The following is a 15,561-nucleotide window of genomic DNA, read 5'->3' as shown; positions in this document are numbered from 1 at the left end:
CTCTGTGAGTAGCAAAAGAGAGTGCAAAGCCGTGAAGTTTGTGGGAGACAACCCATGTGAATTAAGGAGCTCCGAGCTGCTACTCTTAGTTTTTCTGAGGAGGAAACTGGCAGAAAGCAGGCGTGAATCTGTTGAGAACAGAGCAGTTTTGCTGTAGGAAGCCAGAGTATGCCTAAAAGGATTAGGATGTCTATTCCCACTAGGATATTTTCATTTCTCTTTCCTCTCTTTGTGGCTGATGCTCACCCTTCCTTGACAACTTTCCTCTGTCGCAACCTTCACAACTCTCCCCTGTCACTTCCTCACCCCTCCCTGGAGACACCCTCAGTTTGTAACACGCTTTACCTGCATCCTTCAGCTGTGCCTCCGCTTTTCCAAGAAGAAATGACCAGCCAGGAAGGGGTAGAAGGTGGAACGGCCACTTTGCACTGTGGGCTGAGCAAGGCCCCTGCCCGTGTCCAGTGGAAGAAAGGCCAGCACATCCTCACCTCGGGCACCAAGTACAGCATGAGGCAGGAGGGACGTGTGGTGGAGCTGGTGGTCCATGACCTAGACCTGAGTGACAGTGGGGAGTATTCCTGTGTGTGTGGAGACAGGAGCAGCACGGCTGCCTTAACAGTGCATGGTAACGTCATCCCTGGGATGAACGTCCTCCAAACCTGCCCAAATCTCTGTTGCCACGGTCTGTTCCCGTCCCTTTCTGTCTGCTTGGGCTTTTGTGTTCCTTTAGGCTCTGTGTGTTTCCTCCTTGTGTAGAATTGGGAAAAATGTTGCCCATTGGTGTTTGTCCCCCTCAGCTGTGCTGGTTCATCTCACTTCCCTTGCTCGGATGCAGTGGCCAGGGAAGCTGGGGGAGATTTTCCATTGTGTTCCGCTGACCTGGATCAGGGCTTGGTATTGTCCCATGAGACCTCTCCCCGAGGACCTCACCAAGCTGCTTTTTAAAGGAAATTCACCCTCTCTCTGGTAACTCTTTTACTCTTCAGTGCTGCCTCCAGAATTCAAGAGAGAACTGGAGGACCTGGAAGCTGTGGAAAATGGTGCTGCTGTTCTGCAGTGTGAGCTGACAAAACCTGCTGAGGTGGAGTGGAAGAAAGGGCAGGAGGTGCTCAAAGAGAGCAGCAAATATGAAATGAGTCAGGACGGTGCTGTTGCAAAGCTGATTATCCATGAGCTGGAGGAGGAGGATGCTGGACTTTACATCTGTATGTGTGGAGATCAACAGACAACTGCCACGCTGACAGTCACTGGTAAAAAAAAAAAACCGAAAAAGGAAAAGGTTCTAATATTTTCTGAAAATAAAAATACAATTTTAGTTTAGTGATGCTTAGGGAAAAGATTGTAAATCATAAGGCGTGCAGAGCAGCCTGGTCTATGCAGCTCTTGGAGTGGCCAGGCAGAAAATGGGAATTGCAATGAAGAACTAAATGCATTTTTTCAGTACGTTGCTGTCAGAATAATCAAAATCTCTCCTGCAAGTGGCCTGCCTTAAGAGGGAATCTGAACCCTTAAAATTCCCTGCCTTAAGCGGGGATATGAACTCTTGCAGCTCTGTCTTAGGAGGGAATCTGAACCTCTAAAATTCCCTGCTGATCTTCAAAACACTTCTTCACTGATCAGGGCAGCACACTGGCTGCTCTTACAGTAGGAAAACTATCAGTCCATTTCTGTATCATAGATTGGATTCTATATATTTCATGGCACATGTAACTTCTTGAAATCCATTTCTTCTTGCTCTGCAGATATTCCTATTACTTCCCTGGGGAAATAGCCTCGTAGTTTGAATCTAGAGCACTGAGGTTTAGACACATCCTCAAAAAAACTTTTGGTGCTTTCTTTTTCCCTCTACTTCCTTTTTCCCAAGCCCCAGCTGCAGTAGGTCCAAGTCACATTTCTATTTTATAGCCCTGCCAGCCCTTTTTAAACAAGAGCTTCAGAACACTGAGGCAGAAGAAGGTGGCACAGCAACACTGAGGTGTGAGCTCACCAAACCCAAGGCTCCAGTGGAGTGGAGGAAAGGAGATGTCACTCTCTACCCTGGTCTGAAATACGAGATGAAGCAGCAGGGCTGTGCTGCTGAATTGGTCATTTATGACCTGGAACTGGACGATTCAGGAATTTACACCTGCGACTCCGGACACCAGCGGACAACGGCTGTGGTGGCTGTTCATGGTAGGCAGAGTGGTGACCCTTGGCTCAAGAGGGGTGGAGTGAAAGGAGCTTTTCCTGGTGTTCTCTGCAGCTATTGATTTGTTTTGCTGCTGGTTCACGCCTGAATAAATATTCTTCTTGGGCATGGCACATGGTCAAGGTAGAAATGTTCTTCTTGCAGTATCTGGAGTGTGAAAGCAATTAAATCATCAAATCCCAGAACTGTTTGGGTTAGAAAGGATCTTAAAGATCATCCGTTTCCATCCCCCTGCCATGGGCAGGGCCAATTTCCACTGGCCTAGGTTGTTCAGAGCCCCAACCAACCTGTCCTTGAATGTTGTCATGATGTCAAAATATGCTGAACCCTCCTGCCCTGAGTGCAGGGAGTGTGGCCGGATATGGGAATGGGATAAGGGATGCCTGCCTGGGATGGTAAGAGATGCACCAATTAGGGAATAAGGGATTTCTATGATATGTGAGTGTGCTGTATTGTTACTGGAGGCTTTGAACTTCAGGTGCAAATGCTGACTGCAGACAACTTGAATCCACACCTGTTTTCCTCCACTCCTTCTACCATCCCCAGAGCAAGGCCTTGCCCAAAATCTGGATTTCCCCTCCCATTTACCACTTCACTGTGATCTCTTACCAAGAGATCAATGCTGACTTGATCTTTATATGTTGATAGTAGCCTTATTTGGGAGGAAAATACTCTTTGTTTAATATTGCAAACTCACAGACCTCTGTTAAGGGACAAGAATCTGTGTAAGACAAGGATCATGTCCCAGTGACCTTTCCCTAGAGCATCCATGGCATGGGCACACTTCCATAGGAAAGTCTGACTCCTTCAGACCCCAAACCAGGCCATTCTGTGGACCACTAAGACCAGATCTTCCCTAAATTCGTCTGCCCTCAGCACTTGGTTCCCTTAGTGGTTCAAGAAAGATTCTGCTGAGACAGAGAGTTGCAGCTCCAGGATGATGGAATTGTTAGGATAAGCCATATCTGAAGGATGATGGTAGGACTGAATCCTTCTTGGACTAAAACATTCTTGAAACATTTTCCTCCTCTCAAATTTTACAGCACTGCCCGTCACATTTAAGCAGCCCCTACAGAATCAGGAATCTGAGGAAGGAAGCACAGCCACGTTCTGCTGTGAGCTGTCGAAACCCAGTGCTGCAGTGGAATGGAGGAAAGGAGGAGTGGGGCTGCAGCCCAGCCAGAAATATGAAATGAGGCAGAGGGGAGGCCTGGTAGAGCTCTTGATACACAATCTCAAGTTAGAAGACACAGGAGAATACAGCTGTGACGTGGGGGATCAGGAAACCAGGGCAGCTCTGAGCGTGACAGGTACGTGGTGTGAGCTGACTCCTAAAGGAAGAGGTTCCTCCAACATGCAAGACAACCTTTTCAATATGAATATTTTTAAGTGCATTATTGTTGTTCTCTATGGATATTTTCCTTCTCATCTGATATATTAGGATTTTTTTATTTTTAATGAGAATGGAAGGGGATGACACTCTGTTCTTCCAGTGCTATGTTTGAGTTTTGGGTTTTAATAGGAAACACTTTCAAGCTTTGTGCCTGAGGAGAATTTAAAGAAAAAAGCAATGATTTAACATAACATCTGGACATTTCACGTGACATGTTGTTTGAATATTTGAAAAGAATATTTTCTTTCAAATCCTGTAAGAAGACAATGACCTCCCTGACCTCTCAACGCTGTCCATGGAGTTTTGAAGTTCTTTGCTCTTGAGATTATTGTTAGATCAACTGAGGGATAAAATCGTTCAATGAATTCACCACTGGGAAGGATTCGAGTCAAGGAACAAAGGAAATAAATGTTATGGGTGCAGATGGCTTCTTCTGATGCAGCAAGATGATCTGGTGGCTCCAGGAAAATTAGAAAACATGGATCCTACTTAGGAATATCACAGTGAAAAGCAGAGTATCTTGTTCTCCAAGCGTCAGTTTGTGTTAACCAGGACTTGATTCAGGCTTCACTACAAGATCCTGTTGATCCTTTTCTTTTCTCTTTTAGCTCTGCCAGTTCTTTTCCAAAAGCAGCTCAAAGATGAGGAGGCAGAAGAAGGAGCTGTGGTGAAGTTCCGGTGTGAGCTGACAAAGGATAACGCGGCAGTGGAGTGGAGGAAAGGCACCATGGAGCTCTTCCCGTGTGCCAAATATGAAATTAAATTAAGTGGGCGCACGGCTGAGCTTGTGATTCATAATGTAGAGCCAGAGGATGCCTCTGATTACACTTGTGACACGGGAGACCAGCAGAGCACTGCAGTTCTCAGAGTGAATGGTTAGCATTGCACCCACCTGGGATGGAGGAGAAGAGGCATTGGTGCAACTGTGTGAATGATACTATTTAATCCACTGGTGAATAAACCCCTCCCAAAGTTAGGATAACGAGGAAAAGAGGTGCCCAGTCGTAAGGCAGAGTGCAGAGAAGTGGATCTGGTGGGACAGGGTTCCTGTTCAAGCCTGTAAAGCACAGAGTGCAGTGCACTGACCCCTTTCTCTGATATGAAAAAAGCAAGGAATTTCTGTGTCATGGGGATTTTGAAATAGTAGCAAAATTTTTTTGGCACTTTGCAATTTTTCTGGCTCGCTTGAATCAATAGCAAATCACACATCATTTAGAAAAGCATTTTGAGGTTGCTATTTTTAATCTTCCTGTGAAGATCCTGAGAATGCTGTGTTTAACCACACCAAGAATAATGTCTGTGACTGTTCACAGAATCACAGAACGGGTCACTGGTCCAGCCTCCCTGCTCAAACAGGGCCGTCCCAGCACCATCTGTGAAATGCTTGTGATTGTCTCAAAGTTGGGTGGGATTTGGGGCTTTGGTCTAAGCCTTTCAAACAACATCTTTTGGCTGAATCTGACCCAAAAAGCAGCCACAGGGTCAACTATGGGTGAAAAAGCTCAGTGACTGCTCTACGTGTCTCAAAGCAGTGTTAATACTGGAACCACAGGCACTGAGATTCCTGTTTTCCCAACTGCTTGCTCACACCCTGTGGATATTCCCTTCTTGTTTCCATCAGAGGCAAGCTGGTGTCTGAGCTGTTCCGTGCTCTACTTTAATAAATGTCCATTTGTGCATCATCTGGAAGGATTCACCCATGATGATCTGGGCCTTGAAAAGACAGCTGAGAATTCAGAAATTAGTTTAAAGCTTTGCATTGTTTAGCTTTGAAAATCAGGAGTATTTCTGTAAAAGTGAGCAGATTTGCACAAGTTTAAACAGAAAGTGCCAGGTTTTGCTTGTCAAAATCTTTACATAAGTTGGAGTTTCCAATATGCAGAGCAGATGCATGAAAGGTGTGATGTGGATGCCCTGGACTTTATGGGATATAAAGATATTTGGGGAACTTTCTGGTCCTCTGGATATACACAATATAGATCTGTTTATAGGGAAAAAAATGGTTTTATTATCATATCACCACTTAATGCAAAATTGTTCTGCATCATCAAAGCCTGGGTGCCTTGTGCTGAGCTGTGCAGACCTGGCATTCAAGCAAAGAGCCCATGTATTATTTATTTCTCACTTTGCAGCCATCAAACCCCAGCTGAAGCAGCAGCTGAGGAACGAAGAAGTGGAGGTGGGAGGAACAGCCAGGCTGCGCTGCGAAATTTCCATCAGCAAAGCAGAAGTGGAGTGGAGGAAGGATGGAGTCCTCCTGCACTCCAGCTCCAAGTACGAAATGTGGCAGGATGGGACCCTCCGGGAGCTCCGTGTTCACCACCTGGAGCCTGGGGATGCTGGAGAATATTCCTGCAAGGCTGGAGACCAGACGAGCTCTGCCAAACTCACCGTGAAAGGCAAGACCTGTTTATTGGAACAAGGAGATTTTCCCTTCAGGAAACTAAGATTTCACAGCATAATTGAGATATATACACATATGTAACATAAAATCAGTTATTGTGATAAACACCAAGCATAGGAAAGGTATCCAAAAAAATCTTATGGTCAGTGGATGCACCAAAGCAAAGATTGACTTGGTGGACACAAGAGGATAAGGCAGCTGTAATCTGTGACTCATGGCTTGGAATATTTGCTTGACATCATATGCATGGGACTGAACAGATGGTCCAGCCCCAGCTTCCAGTCACATGGCAGCTGCATCTGGCCTTAATATCACTGCAGAGCTTAGATTGGACCACTGGTGTGGAACAAACTCCCCCAGCATCTCCACAGGCTACTCCACGTTGTAGATCCCCTGCACACCACACCCAGCTGCACCATTTTTCGTGCAGAGGGTGACCTCAGTTGTAGGAATATCCACTGTCCTTGCTCGGAGGGAGATTGAGCTGCTTTTCGAATGGTTGGACTCAATGATTTTAGAAGTCTTTTTCAACCTTAGTTATTTTATAGTTCCTTTGGTATTCCCCAGCAGGGTTAGCTTCTGCCTGCTGGAGGTCGTCTGTATGATCCTTGCACAGGTGCCCAGCTGCCCTAGAAGCAGGACTCAGGCAAACTGCAGTGCAGATCCCCTGTGCTCACATTAATCCAGTGAGTCCTGCTGGGAGGACAAAGCCAGCCAGGGCCTCAGCCAGTTTGGAGTGTCAGCATGGAGTAAATGCAATTCTGCTCACAGAAATACAGTAGAGAGGATCAGGCTTTATCGTTAACCTGTGAAGGTGTCTAAGTGCAAATGGAACAAACTTAAAAATCCTGGTTTTGGCATCCAGCATTCATGCCTTGTTCCCCCAGCTAAGAGTATCAAGCGTAATTAAAAAAAAAACAACGCACAGTGTGTCTCTGAGCAAGGACAAGTGGTAAAGTCACTATCCAAAAGTCATTTGTCCTGCTGCCAAGTACACTGAAAGCAGGGTTTGAAATGTGATTTGAGAGGCTGTGCTGCCTCCACCCTTGGAGGTCCTTGAAGGAAAAAGCGCTGAGCAGCCGGGCCCTGCTCTTAGCAGTGGTTGGAGCAGGTGACTCCCAAAAGTCCACTGCAGCCTGTATTATTCAAGGTTCCATGAGTTGACCCACGTTTTCCCTTTCATTTGCCATTTCTGCCTCCTCGCAGAGCCTGACGTGACCATCGTGAGTGGCCTCAAGGACATGGTGGTGTCCGAAGGGGACGATGTCACCTTTCGGTGCCAGGTTTCCCACGAGAACGCGAGGGACGTGGAATGGAAGCTGCAGGATGTCGATCTGCAGAACAATGAAATGAACGAGATCTCGGTGGAGAAAGGGAAGATCCACACCCTGACCCTAAGGAAGGTGACTGAGCAGGACATAGGCACCATCACTTTCCGAGTAGGAGCCCACACGTCAACAGCAGAGCTCACAGTGAAAGGTGAGGGCTTCCTGTGGTGTGGAGCAGGATCAGTGGGAACAGGAAATGTTTTGGTTATGCTGACAGTAAGTTTGAGGCTGTCATTCACCCCTTGTTAGCTCATGTCTTTGGGGTGCTTGTGCTTCAAAGCATTTGTGACTGCAATCGCCACAGATAAAAAGGGGACAGTTCACCATCTTCCCGAAGCTCACTGATTCCTAGAGACTTTACTGGCTTGGCTTCACTACTTGGATGGATGGACCTGGAATTTTCATTGCTGCCACTCTCCCTTTTAGAATCATAGAATAATTTGCGTTTGGAGGGACCTTTAAAAGCCATCTTGTCCACTGGCCCTGCATTGAGCAGGGACATCTTCAACCAGATCAGGTTGCTCAGATTTGCTTTTCTATTTCTTTCTTTCTCTAAACATTATTTTGATGAAATTCTCCATCCACCATCCCTTTCCTTCCCTCTTAGAAGCTTCTTTTAACCCCTCAGTAAATAACACAGAAATCAGATTTTTTTTTTTTTTTAATACTCAACCATATGGCTGTAGCTTAAACACTGCAGGAAATGAGATAAAGGTGCCTGGGAAGCAGAGAAAACAAAGCAAAGCAAACAAACCAAAGAAAACAAAGCACACGAATCCTTCGCTTTGTTTGTAATTTCAGTGCCACCTCCAGTCTTTAAGGAGAAACTGCAGAGCAGGGAAGTGCAGGAGGAGGACACAGCTGTCCTCCACTTCCAGCTCTCCCAGCTCAGTGCTGAGGTGAAATGGAAAAAGGCCCCTCAGGGGATTTCCCCAAGCTCCAAGTATGAAATCAGGCAGCAGGGAACAGTCCATACTTTAAAGATTCATCACTTAAAACCAGAAGACTCTGACAAAAACACCTGTGATAATGGAAATGAACAAACAACAGCCACCCTGACTGTTAAATGTGGGTTGTGTTGGGGTTTTTTTCTTAAGGTAAGAAACTTGCTCCACTCTCTTAGGCTCTGCCAAGAGGATCTTTTCTACTGTCCTTGACTTCAGATGTACTGTGCTGTCAAAAAGCAGCTGAGTCCTTTTGCTTTTGGAAGTCCTGAGCAAATAAAATGCAGGGACCCAAGTGCAGTAACTACTTCCACACTTTGAGACCCTACGGCCTCTCTCTGGTCACTCAGACAAGCAGGGCTGGAGCTAGAATTAGAATACCTTTATTTTTGATGCTTATTCATCCTTTGAGCTGTAATTCTGCCTGGAAAAATGGTGATCCGGGTGAAATTGTTCAAACTTGGACACAACTTTAGCTAATGAGGAAGGCACCTAAACAATTTTGGTGCCAAAGATCTCTAAAATAGGTGTAATGTGACAATATATCTGGATTTTTTTCCAATCTAATCTGATACAAATGCAATATTAAGTTGACTTTTTCTGAGAGACGTGATCAGGAAAAACAAAGGTAAGCCAGGATGTTGTTAAATCCCACCTTTTGAAATATCCCTGAGGGCTCTCCCATGAAGGGCACGCACCTGCCTGCAGTCACACCACTAACCCCACAATCCAGGAATAGCAGAATATTGGCACTATTAGCAGGTCCTCTGATGGTGTTTGCCCATTTGTGTCTCTTTGTGTGGTCTCAGCCACTCCAGCACTCCTTGAAAAAAATTCCAAATCCAAGAAACTGAGGAAGCCTCTGCAGTCACATTGTAAATACCAACTCAGCCAATTGGCTGAATATACATATATATATATATATATAAAATATATCAATAAGTGTGGAGCCACTGAGGTTCTTCCAGGAAACTGGATTGAGTAGCTAAACTTCTACACGTGACACTTCATAAATCCACCCATCAAATCTCTGCCTTGGCCCTCCAGTGATAACATCAGCACAGAGACTTTCAGGGTTCATTTCTCTGCTGGTCCAGTTTTCAAACAAGGAACATTATATAAAGAAGTTTCTCCATGCGCTCTCCCAAATACACAAGGACTTGGATATCAGGAATCAGGAGTAGGCTTTTGAGGTGTGGTTTTGGTACCCATTTGGAGATACACACACTGAGATGCTCAAAACTCTGTATCCATGACCATTCCTGTGCAAGAAGGAGCATAATCCTTGAGGTGCTCAGTGTGTGCAGTGTCCAGTGATTCTTCAGCAGTGCAGAGTGCTCAGAGCTCCTGGGAATCCAGCACTTTCTGTCAGTCCTTGTTTTGCTTTTAATCTCACTTTGGAGTTGAGTTTGAACCAAATTGAGGATGGCACCAGAGTTTCATCCAACACAAGGCTTAGTTACACAGTCAGCAATGACGCATGATTTTTTTCCCCTCTGATTTCTCCCGATTTAGCTCCTCCAGTCACCTTCACACAACCACTCCAGAACCAACAAGCTGAGGAAGGTGGCACTGTCACTTTGAGCTGTGAGGTCTCCAAATCCAACACCACTGTGCAGTGGAAGAAGGCGGGGACAGTGCTGCGACCCAGTGACAAATACAAGATGAGGCAGGCGGGGCCCGTGGCTGAGCTGACGATTCACAACCTGAGCGAAGCTGATGCTGGGGAGTACACCTGTGACACAGGGGACCAGCAAACCACGGCAGCAGTGAGCCTGAAAGGTGGGGCTTTGCACGGGAAAGAGCTGGGCTGAGCTTGACACCGTGTCAGGGGCATGGGATTGAGTCATTTTGTAGCTAAACCTTGTCCTGTGCCCAAGGAGAACCACGGGGATCTCAGAGACGAGAGCGGTTTCAGGGGGATAAGAAATGGGTCAGTATCTCTAGAAATGGGTCTTTAATCACTGATTCTGTGGTTTGATGACAGTGTCACCCACTGGAATCTGTTGACAAGTTTTTCCACAACACACAGATGGTGATTGTACACATTTTAAATATTTATTATGCACACAACACAGTTTAACATGCAAGCTTTTCGGACTGTCATATATATGTGCATAATACATATGCAGACATGAACCATGTGTCTGTAAGGCTGTAACATGTTGCTGTACTTCCATGTACCTATATTTCCATGAGTTTGGAATCATAGAATCATAGAATGCTTTGGGTTGGAAGGAACCTTCAGGATACTTTAATTCCAACCCCCTGCCATGGGCAGGGACACCTCCCACTAGCCCAGGGTGATCCAAGCCCTGTCCAACCTGGCCTTGGACACTTCCAGGGATCCAGGGGCAGCCACAGCTGCTCTGGGCACCCTGTGCCAGGGCCTCACCACCCTCACAGGGAATAATTTCTTTCTAACATCCAAGCTAACCCTGCCGTCTTTCTGTTTGAAACCATCACCCCTTTTTCTGTCACTATCTACCCCTATAAAAACTCCTTCTTCCTCCTTTTTATAATCCCCCAAAGCCTTCTCTTTCAGTCTGAATCCCCCTGGATTTATTATTTAGGGCCTCAAATAACAATAACATAGTACTGTCAACAAAGAGCATAAGGAAATGTTTAACCCAGGAAGCATCACTTGAAAGTAGATCTCAAACTCTGTTGCCCTTTCCATGAAGAACCAGCGGCCACCATCGTGGAGAGGCTGAAGGACATCGCCACGTACGAAGGAGAAGACGCGGTGTTCGAGTGCAGGCTGTCCCGGGAAACAGCTCAGGATGCCCAGTGGTTCCTGGGGGATGTTCCCTTGCAATCCAACGAAATGAACGAGATCAGGGTCCAAGGGACACGTCACAGCTTGATCCTGAGGAAGGTGACCCTGGAAGACTGTGGGTCCATCACTTTCAAAGTGGGGCAGCATTCGTCAGCAGCACAGCTGAAGGTGGAAGGTGAGCAGCCTCCCAGGAAGAAGGGTTGAGGAGGTACTGGCAGGCACTGCTTTGGCAGCTAGAGAGGTGTATTTGGGATCAGGAAGCCTTGGAAATTTTGGGAGATTCTGCTAACCTAATTTAGCATTTTAGAGAGCTACATCCAAGCCAGTCATTCCAGTCATTTTTATTGTACATGGAATGAAGATTAATATTGACATCCTTTGATGTTATTTGATATAATAATTAATATTAAGATCCTTTGAAAACCATCCAACTAAGCAGCTGATCATATATCAGAATCAATGGTGAAGAGTGTCAAGAATATGCTCTAGATTAATCTCCTACTTATGATGCTTTTAGATCATATTTACTAAAAAGTCTGAAAGCTCTGAAAAACCTTTCTTTTAAGATATATAGAATGACTTTTGAAAGATAGCCCATGCTAATACCTTATGTTGTTCGTTCCTCTTCGATCTGGTCCCAAACGTAACTACAGACACCCAGCTCTGCCCTGGGGGTGATGCTGGGTGAGGCTGCTGTAGCAGTGCTGGTCTCCTCTCCCCACAGCTGCCCCAGTCACCTTCGTGAAGGAGCTGCACAACCTGGAGCTGCAGGAGGGTGGCACTGCCCACCTGTCCTGCGAGGTGTCCAAGCCTGATGTCCCAGTGGAGTGGAAGAAGGGCACGTCCGTGATCCGCTCCAGCCACAAGTGCAGCATCCAGCACGAGGGGAAGGTGCACACGCTGGTCATTCGCGACCTGAACCGCGCCGATGCCGGGGAGTACAGCTGCCACATGGCTGCTGGCAAGACCACGGCCAGACTCGAGGTTAAAGGTATGGTTTCCTCTCTGCCCAGCAGCGGTGAGAGGAGGGAACATCAATTTTAGAGCTCTCTGCTACAAGAGAGATACTGATCAGTGGAGCAAGTGCAGCAGAATCCACCAAGTTTGTCAGGGGGCTGGAGGATGTGAAGTTCATGGACAAACTCTGTTGTGATAGGGCAAGGCATGATGGCTTTAAACTAAAAGAGGGACAATTTAGATTAGGTATAAGAAAGATATTTTTACAACGAGGGTGGGGAGGCCCTGGCACAGGGTGCCCAGAGAAGCTGTGGCTGCCCCTGGATCCCTGGAAGTGTCCAAGGCCAGGCTGGATGGGGCTTGGAGCCACCTGGGACAGTGGGAGGGTGTCCCTGCCCATGGCAGGGGGTGGAACAAGATGATGGTACCTTCTAATTTAAACCATTCTGGGATCTAAATATAAGCAGAGGCAAGGGGGCAGCTGTGCTTGTTAACTGGGGAAGAGAAAGTGGAAGTGGAACCTCATTGTCCTCTGCAGCTTCCTAGTGGAGATCTGCAGGGAAGAGAGACACAGAACTTTCTTGGAGGGCTCAGTAAAGAGATGACACAGTAAAGAGCTGTGGTGAGAGAAATTCAGATGAGAAAAAACCCAGCTTTTAACAATGGAGGGGTGGTCAGACATCGGAGCTGAGATCCAGAGGAGTGGAGGAATCTCCATCCATGGGGGACCTCCAGAAGTCCCTTCAAACCTTAATTATTCTGTAATTGATCTCTGTGTGATCTGTAGCCTTGGATTATAACCCCAGATTTATAGATTCTATAGATATTCTAATATAAGTCATATATATTATTCTCTATATCATTAATATTTTATATTATATAATATAAAAATATATAATTCTATTCTGTATGTATTATTCTAGTATCTTATTTTATATATTCTAATATTTTCCATATATTCTAATTTTCTGATATTTTCTATATATTCTAATATTACATATTAATATATATTTTATATATATATACATATATATTTTTTATATTTTAATAGATATTTGTATGTCCTTTGAGTGGTTTTATCCCATTCTATGATTTTATTTCAAGGATGGAAAGCTATCTGGCCTTCAGTAATAATTACTGAATTTAGTTGGGAATTCTTTGTGGAAAGAAGTCTGGGTTATGGAGAGAGAAATGTAGCTCACATAGAAATCAAATTTTTCCTGCTGATTAACTCCCCTTCCTCCTCCTCCTCTGTCTAGGTTTGACTTTGGCATCCCTGGAAGGTCTCCTTAGGGAAATGCAGCCAGAGTTGTGCATGAACCTCATGAATGGCTCTATCCATACCTTAACAATAAAACATTCCTCTATTTTCTATTTTTGCCTCAACCCCTTCTTTTCTCTTTGCACCACGCCCCTTGCCAGGCCTGCCTGTGCTGTTCAAACAGTGGCTGAAGAACGAGGAGGTGGAGGAAGGGCGCACGGCGGTGCTGCACTGCGAGCTCACGCAGCCCCACGCACGCGTGGAGTGGAGGAAAGGGGACACGGTGCTGCAGCCCGGCGACAAGTACGAGATCCGCCAGGAGGGGACACGAGTGGAGCTGCTCATCTACGAGGCTGAGGCTCAGGATGCTGGAGAATACACCTGTGACTCGGGGGATCAGCAAACCACGGCGTCGCTGCAGGTCAAAGGTAGGTTAGGGCTTGTTTGGAGGCTGAGAAGTCCTGGCTGTGTCCGTCCTTCACAGGGGGGCCTGGAATCACCTGGGCCAGGCTGGATGGGGCTCTGAACAACCTGGTCTTAGTGGAAGGTGTCCCTGACCATGGCACAGGGTGGAACTGGATGATTTTCAAAGTCCCTCCCAACCTAAACCTTTCTGTGACTTAGTTTGGAAAAGACCTCTGAGATCACTGAGATTGTCCAACTGTTAACACAAGACTGCTAAGCCCACCACTAAACCATGTCCCCGAGGGCCACATCCACATGGAAATTTTATCACTGAATTACCATTGACACTCTGTGAACTCAAACTGGGATATTTCACCATACCTAGGACAAGTCCATTTTAAATTGACCCATTGTATCTCTTAGTGCCTGAGCAGCCCGTGAATTGGGGCTCTCTAGTGGCTGTGGTTTTGGATTTTACAGTTTTATTCATTTTGTACTAAGAATTCTATTGGTTTGGGATTTTGCAGTTTTATTCATTTTGTGCTAAGTATTCTATGTCTTTTAGATTAGATCACACTTGTAGACTGTGGGTTTAGTCACCATAACCAACTGTTGCTCGGAGCATGTGGTTTCAGAGATTAAATACCCAAAGTCTCATGTTCCAGCTGAAGGAACTGGGGATTTTTAACCTGGAGAAAAGGAGGCTCAGGGGAGCTGTTATCACTCTCTGCGACTACTGACAGGATGTTGTAGTGAGGTAAAAGTTGGTCTATTTTCACAAGTAACAAGCAATAGGATGACAGGAAACGGCCTCAAGTTGCATCAGGGGAGGTTTCGATTCAGTGTTAAGAAATAATTCTTCACTGAAAGGGTGGTCAAGCATTGGCACGGACTTCCCAGGGAAGCAGTGGAGACACCATCCCTGGAGATATTCAAAAGATGTGTAGACGTGACACTTGGGGACGTGGCTTAGTGGTGGATTTGGCTGTGCTGGGTTAGTGGCTGGACATGATCTTAAGTGTCTTTTCCAACCTAAAGGATTCTGACTCTCATTGTTGTGATTGGTATCGTTGTGCTCTATGTGCTTACACTGAGAATGGTGAGTATGGCCATGTGAAGAGCTTCCTGTGGCCTCTGGCAGCCCTTTATGGAGCAACACTTGGACACCTTTGCAGTATCAGCAGCTGATCCCATGAGTGGCCAGCAGGCAAATTGTGGCTCACGCAAAGAAAGAGGGGACGAGCTCAGCTGGAGAAATTACAGTCGGGTTTCTCACCTCTGAGTGCTGTCACTGATGCAGTTGCTTCTCCACCACAGTACTGCCAGTGCTGTTTAACAAAGAGCTGAAAAACGTAGAGACTGAAGAAGGGGGAACGGCTGTTTTGCACTGTGAGATCTCCAAGCCGGACGCTCCCGTTGAGTGGAGGAAAGGAGGGGAGGTCATTCAGCCCAGTGACAAGTACGAGGTGAAGCTGAAGGGCAGCGTAGCTGAGCTGATCATCCATGGTGTAGAACCTGATGACTGTGGGGATTATACCTGCAGCACTGGATACGAGATCACCACAGGGTCTGTGTATGTGCAAGGTAAGGTGGTGAAATGTGGTGGAAATGCTCCGGTTTTCTGCCTGCATTTCTTACTCCAAAATCTTTGACAGTAACTGGCCAAACAGCAGAGAGTCCATTCATTTCTTTCCTGATTCCAGTGAAGGTATAAACTCTCACCTCCAGGGTGGGGTTGGATCAATATTTTTAAGTTAAATTAGTTCAAAGTACTGACTGTACTGTGTACTAGAGCAGACTGTGCTACTTCTGAAAAACCTGGAGCAGTGGTCATAAAAAATACCAAAATTCTTGTTATAACTGACTTCAGCTTCTATCACTGTTGATATTCTTATTACTCCT

The 15,561-nt window shown here is 46.0% G+C and overlaps 1 protein-coding gene across 8 annotated transcripts in view; it reads left to right on the top strand.

Moving 5' to 3' along the window:
- Positions 1-15,561, top strand: part of OBSCN (obscurin, cytoskeletal calmodulin and titin-interacting RhoGEF) — a 163,367-nt gene that overhangs the window by 72,273 nt on the left and 75,533 nt on the right. For 5 of the 8 annotated variants that reach the window (XM_042043235.1, XM_042043236.1, XM_042043234.1 and 2 more), the window contains 12 exons: positions 359-625; positions 987-1,250; positions 1,906-2,172; positions 3,232-3,498; positions 4,190-4,456; positions 5,714-5,980; positions 7,192-7,464; positions 9,773-10,039; positions 10,942-11,211; positions 11,761-12,027; positions 13,416-13,682; positions 14,977-15,243. In XM_042043235.1, coding sequence (XP_041899169.1) covers positions 359-625; positions 987-1,250; positions 1,906-2,172; positions 3,232-3,498; positions 4,190-4,456; positions 5,714-5,980; positions 7,192-7,464; positions 9,773-10,039; positions 10,942-11,211; positions 11,761-12,027; positions 13,416-13,682; positions 14,977-15,243 — 3,210 coding nt within the window. The remainder of the gene's footprint in view (positions 1-358; positions 626-986; positions 1,251-1,905; positions 2,173-3,231; positions 3,499-4,189; positions 4,457-5,713; positions 5,981-7,191; positions 7,465-9,772; positions 10,040-10,941; positions 11,212-11,760; positions 12,028-13,415; positions 13,683-14,976; positions 15,244-15,561) is intronic. The other 3 variants (XM_042043239.1, XM_042043240.1, XM_042043238.1) reach the window with 2 other exon arrangements.

This window comes from Corvus kubaryi, unplaced genomic scaffold (genome assembly GCF_017639235.1).
Source record: "Corvus kubaryi isolate FWS band 111438036 unplaced genomic scaffold, C.kubaryi_AGA036_p1.0 37398, whole genome shotgun sequence".
NCBI lineage: Eukaryota > Metazoa > Chordata > Aves > Passeriformes > Corvidae > Corvus > Corvus kubaryi.
This window is presented reverse-complemented; position numbering and strand designations above follow the sequence as displayed.